Raw genomic sequence first — 6,026 nt, 5'->3', positions numbered from 1 at the left:
GGACATGCTTACCACATCTCAGTTCTATCGCTCGTCTTTTTACTTTGCCTGCCCTTTTGTCCGGCCAAATTTTGAGAATGCAACTTTACTTTTTACAGCATGCAAGTTTATCCATACAGAATACAAATAGCTCGCAGTAACCAGTACACTTCTCTAGTAGTACTCTGTTTCCTGGGCGTCAACAAAAATGCCGAGCCATTCACACGATACGACAGTCTATGTCAATGTCAAATGTTGTACGGTGACTCAAATACTACTCGAAAGACTCAATAAAGATGTGCTATTAGGACTTGTAGTTCTACTGAAACTTGAGCGTTAAATCCTACTAGGTGTAAAACTCCTACTTGCATGTATAAGGGTCTTGGAGGTGACTATATAAATAAGGGGTGGAGCCTCTAGGCAATCAAGCCATAGTCAAACACCAAGGTCTCATCCAAAGTTTGTGACAGACAATTAGGAACGCTCAAGAGGGATAAGCTAGATAGTTCTATAGCACTAGATTCTTGTATAGGGTAAGAATTATAGGGTCCTAAAGGGTCAAGTAGAATTGTGAGGGAGCCACAATCACTTGTACTCTTTTAGAGTTGTGCTTAAAAAATTTTTGGTCGGCTTCGTCAAAATCCTATTTTCTTCGTGGTTGCCTCAACGCCGTCATCTAGGGTTTCTACGATATTCACCTACGTTGTTCTTGATACGGTGCAAGTTTGTGTCGTACTCGCAATATCCTTTCTAGATCTGGGGGCTACTGCGCATAACGAGGGGTATCGGATTCTCACAAGTGGTATCAGAGTCAAGGTAGGATTGATTTGATTTTGCAAGAAGGTCGGAAGTGCTAGGAAGCACGAAATCAAGACAATGCCAGGGATGTGGAATCAAGTAGAGAAATTTAATGGCAAAGGGAATTTCAGCATGTGGCAGTGCGTGGTGACAGATGTGCTTGTCCAATAAGGATTGATTGATGCTCTTGAGGGAAACAAATCGGAGAGCACAACTGCTGAAGAATGGAAGGTGATGGAGCGGAAGACTGTCAGTACAATTCGACTATGTCTCTCCGATGAGGTAAAGTACTCAATAATCAAGGAGAATTCATCGAAGAAATTATGGAAGAGTTTAGAAAACTTGTATATGGCAAAGTCGCTGACAAATCAGTGGGTGCTGAAGCGTCAACTATTCAGGTTGCGCATGCAAGAAGGCGCACGATTCATCGACCATCTGAATATCTTCAACAAACTTGTCACAGAGCTGATTAGTGTGGATGAGAATATTGAGGAGAACCATAAGATCGTCATACTGGTTTCATCCTTACAGTCATCGTGGGAGCAATTGGTGATGAGTATTCTCATCGAGAAAACCACTCTCAACTGCAACGCGACAGTTTCATACCTACTGGAGGTGAAGTCCTTGAAGAAGCCACAAGAATCTTCATCCTCGGGTGATCAAGCATTGATTGTTTCAGGAGGAACAAGCAAAGTCAAGAATCATGGGAAGAAGAAAGGTAAGAGCAAGGGCAGTCGTACATGCTATCTTTGTGACAAAGAGGGTCACATGATAAAAGACTGTCCAAATTTGAAGACTATGCGAGGAGTATGCTTAGTGGCAAGTGAGGATGAAAATGATGTACTTATTGTCAGTCAACCAGATACTACTCATGAATGGATATTAGATTCGGGAAGTTGCTTCCATATGTTCGGCGAGGGAGATGTTTGACGAAGAATCTCTACGCTCGGCGAATGGAATTGCTCACTTGGCGTATTGCAAGGAGTATGCAGTCACTAAGGTGGGAACAGTTACATTGGAGATACATAATGGAACACATTGCGCACTGACGGGAGTTCGGTATATCCCGGGTTTGAAAAAGAATCTAATATCCGTGAGGTCGCTAGAACTCCAAGGTTGTGGCTTATCGCTTCAAGGTGGAGTCATGCGAGTTACTAATCATGAAAAGTATGTGGATTCATGAAGGATACCGAGTGATAGGAAATCTTAAATGTGGTGCAACCATTGGGAGATTTGGTAAAAATTCTCATCAGGAGAAGGAAGTCGTCTCGTCAACGACCGGTACTCAAATCTCATTTGCGATCAAGTGCAAGGCTGCAAAGGCTGTTGCCAAAGCTAACAGTCGTAGAGGCGAAGCTGCGATTTGTTGCAATGAGGAAGACGTGGTGGGACCGACCATGCAGTACCGACGAGCAGGTGGAGCTCGAAGGTGGTACAAACCTATGGCATGGAGGGCGGTAGGAAAGGACGGTGTGGTTAACCAAACTACACAAGGAAGGAGCTCTCAGGTGAAGGTCCAGGCGCTCCAGTCGGGACACTAACATACACATTGCGGTGATGTGGATGAGCTCCTGTGGTGGGGGCACTCTTGTGGTGGGAGTATAAAAATGAAAAAAGAAGCTGATGTGGAGCAAATTCTTGGAGGAGCACGGTGACTTCAAAGGATTAGAGTCAAGGTGGGGATTGTTGTATGGTGACTCAAATCCTACTCGGATCAGGACTCAATAGGGGTGTGCTATTAGGACTTGTAGTTTTACTAGGACTTGAGCGTTGAATCCTATTAGTTATACTATATAAACAAGGGATGGAGCCTCTAGGAATCAATCAAGGTAAAAGCAAACACTAAGGTCTCATCCGAAACTTGTGAGAGGCAATTAGGAGCTCAAGAGGGATAGGCTAGACAGTTCTATAGCACTAAATTCTTGTATAGGGCAAGAATTATAGGGTCTTAAAAGAGCACTTGTACTCTTTTAAAGTTGTGATTAAAAAAATTGCGGTCTAGTTCGTTAAAATCCTATTCTCTTATCGTGGTTGCCTCAACGTCGTCATCTAGGATTTCTACGAGATTCATCTACGTTATCGTGGTTGCCTCAACACCGTCATCTAGGATTTCTACAAGATTCATCTACGTTGTTCTTGATACGGTACAAGCTTGTATCGTACTCGCAATATCCTTTCTAGATTCGATAGTTGCTGCGCTGCGCATAACGAGGGGCATCATATTCTAACACGGAGTGTTTCTTATTAGTTCAGAAAATGAGCTACAGGCAGTTGGGCATAGAATAAGCTCCGCAAGTTACTCAGAGACGGTCTAAAATTGAAATCAGTGACAGCAAGATCGTATGATTAACTGCGCAAGCAGCCCGCATTCTTGTATGTACGAGTTGCAATATCCCAATATCATTGCCAGTAAGATATGCGCCCACAGTAAACCTCATGTATGAAAAGAAAAATACACAAGTCATCTCATATCTCAGATCGAAAACAGCGCACATCAAAGCCTCAGATCAGCATACTGAAGATCACAACTCCATGCCTCCACAGTCAACTCCACTAGACAACCGGAGATGTTCCTGACAAGACAAAATTAATAATTAATATGAGAATTAGCAATTATCGGGAACACTTACAACTTAAACTCCAGCAAATGCACTTTTGCTGGGAAAAACTAAAAAACAACTAGCACAGTGGTAGCGATGCGTCACAAAACATAAGTTGTATATCAGAATGAAACCTAGGTCCAAAAAAGCAGTAGTTTGCAGGACTTGGGTCCAAAAAAGCCACAAGCTATGGAAATCCCTTGGACTTTGTTCATATAACAGTTTGTGCAGTCGGTTCTACGAAAAGACATCTAGGTAGTGCATGTACTGCTAGAACACATGTCATCTTCAAATTTGGTGTCACTCATAAACCAAGATTGATAACAAGTTCAAAGTGATCTCAATACCATTCATAACATGTTTATAGCCAACATACATGGTTCTCTAAAATATTAAAATAGTCTAACAGGAGCTCTTGGGATTATCATTACTTAAAATATTTTGATTTAAGAAGGCTTTGTAGTATGTTACACCTCCTATACTTGGTAGCCTCTCACTGCACATGTTTGTTGATCCTATAATGCAAGGTAAGCTCTTATTATGCAACTGTCTTTTACATCATTTTCCCTTTGGCTTCTTGAATTTTTATGTACACTTGAAACCTTAAATTTATCACAATCAAATTATAAGTTTATAACCAAACACCATATGCTACTTCGAAATTTAAATAGACACATATATATTATTAAAAAACTAATCTAGCTCAAGACAATCCACAATACCAACCATGTTAACGGTATGAGTAATACACTACGAGACATAACATGCAAGCTGTTCGATTGAATTTGCTTCATACCATGAATAAGTAATATATTTAACGTGAAGTCATGTTAAAACTAACCACAAGACAGCAAAACATTTCTTTTACTCGTTCTTCTTCTGCTTGGCTGATTGCCCAGCCCTGGTCATGATGGTATCTATATGCCTTGATAGTACACTGTGTGCTACACCGAGCTTTTCATCAACATGATCCTGGTACTTCTCATACAATGGTGGAACCAACAGAGAAAGCATCATCCCTAGAAAAAAAAAGGCCAAAACAACAAGCTTAGTATGCACATTGTGATATAACAAGAGAACAGTAGATCCAAACAATCATGAAGCAACAATTCGCAGAACTCACCAATGTAAATGAGTGTAAGGAAGTTGAAGAGCATTCCAACATATGAAACCACCCACAAAACCAATATCACCTTTTGCACCAAGGAGAACAGGAAAAAGGAAGAGCATACACAATTAGGTACAGACGTCCAATAGCGAGTGTAAGAAACTGAGAATCTCAGAGAAAGAGGCAGACCTGTATAAAAACTTTCCTATCTCTCTTGATGGCTATATCATGGCCAACAGCCAGCACCCTATTGATCCATATCAGAGCCCGATCTGCAGCTTTCTCGACAACCACATCTGAAACCTCTAGATTAGGAAGAGGTGGAAGAGGCCTGCAGAGGAACCAAAAACTTGTTTAGTGTATCACTATGAATGGACAGCATTTGTAGAATAGTTACAATGGAAGTACACTGTATATTGCTGATCACAAGACATCACTTAAAATAACAAAAATCTAAATATGAAATAGGGACATTGCAAAAAAAGAAGTACAAGTCAATTCGAGGCAATACAGAAATCTGATTGCATTGCTTAAAATTTAAAATGTAAGAGCATCTCCAGCAGATTGCTCATCTCCCACTACCAAAACTTAGAAGATAGATCAAGCCTTGATTAAAATTCAACTGCTCTTAAGGATTAGCTCCAGAATAAGTCTTAATGATGCAGCATGCAATGAAATCCTTGAAATCCCTAAACTATACACTATGTTGGCAGTGAGCTACTAGAAGGAAGTAATGTACTTCATCCCAACTGACGGAGAATTATCCAATTTTGTAATAATAATGCATCACGACCTAATTCAGTAGAGGTTAAGCACCACGGCAACAACTAAAGCAAAGGAGCATATCAGATCTCAAATATATTTCCAACAGGGGAGAAGCGGGCAGGTCAGATTAACCGAGTAGGCGAGTAACCCACCTGTTGAGCAGCGACGCGGACTTGGCCCAGAAGAAGAGGATGGCGACGAGGAGGAGCAGGGCGTTGGACAGGACCGAGGGGAGGCTGTAGCCCGCGCGCTCGAAGACGAACCATACCGCCGTAGCGCCCACCACGGCCGCCGCCGAGGCGTTCCTCCGCCGCCACAGCAGCACGTCGGCGACTGGAGCAGGAGCCCGCAGGTGGGGTTAGGAGCAGTCAGAGATCGGCGGAATTCCGCGGGGATAACAGGACGGCATTACGGAACCGAGGAGGGAGGGGAGAGAGTGCGTGTGGGCGCGCGTACCTGCGCCGCCGCCGAGGAGGGCGTGGAGAGATCGCGGGTGGGTGGCCATGCGAGATCGCCGGAGGCTCTAGGGTTCGGCGACGGCGTGGACGGGGAATCTCTCTCCGGTTTGGGTGATTTGAAATGGGGAGGAATTTGTTTGGTGGCTCGGTCAGTGGTGGAGCACGCGCGAGGCGACGACGACACACGAGATGAGATCTGTGTCCGAAACTCTTCCGTGGCTTTTGCCTTGTTGCATCGGGATTGACGAACGGCCCGAATGACCGACTTTTTTGTTTTTTTCCTTTTTTTTAATTCTCACAAATAGGTTCTTCGAGGAA

General features: G+C 43.0%; 1 protein-coding gene across 1 annotated transcript; it reads right to left on the bottom strand.

Moving 5' to 3' along the window:
• Nucleotides 1–3,089: 3,089 nt before the first annotated feature.
• LOC101762801 (reticulon-like protein B11) lies at nt 3,090–5,907 on the bottom strand. Its single transcript, XM_004960177.4, has 6 exons — nt 5,707–5,907; nt 5,403–5,583; nt 4,675–4,816; nt 4,501–4,570; nt 4,219–4,396; nt 3,090–3,350 (listed from the first exon to the last, which is right to left on the bottom strand). The coding sequence occupies exons 1-5, from the start codon at nt 5,753–5,755 to the stop codon at nt 4,242–4,244; spliced, it is 597 nt and encodes a 198-aa protein (XP_004960234.1). The 5' UTR covers nt 5,756–5,907; the 3' UTR covers nt 3,090–3,350; nt 4,219–4,241.
• Nucleotides 5,908–6,026: the final 119 nt, after the last annotated feature.

The sequence above is a fragment of the Setaria italica genome, chromosome III, assembly GCF_000263155.2.
Source record: "Setaria italica strain Yugu1 chromosome III, Setaria_italica_v2.0, whole genome shotgun sequence".
NCBI lineage: Eukaryota > Viridiplantae > Streptophyta > Magnoliopsida > Poales > Poaceae > Setaria > Setaria italica.
This window is presented reverse-complemented; position numbering and strand designations above follow the sequence as displayed.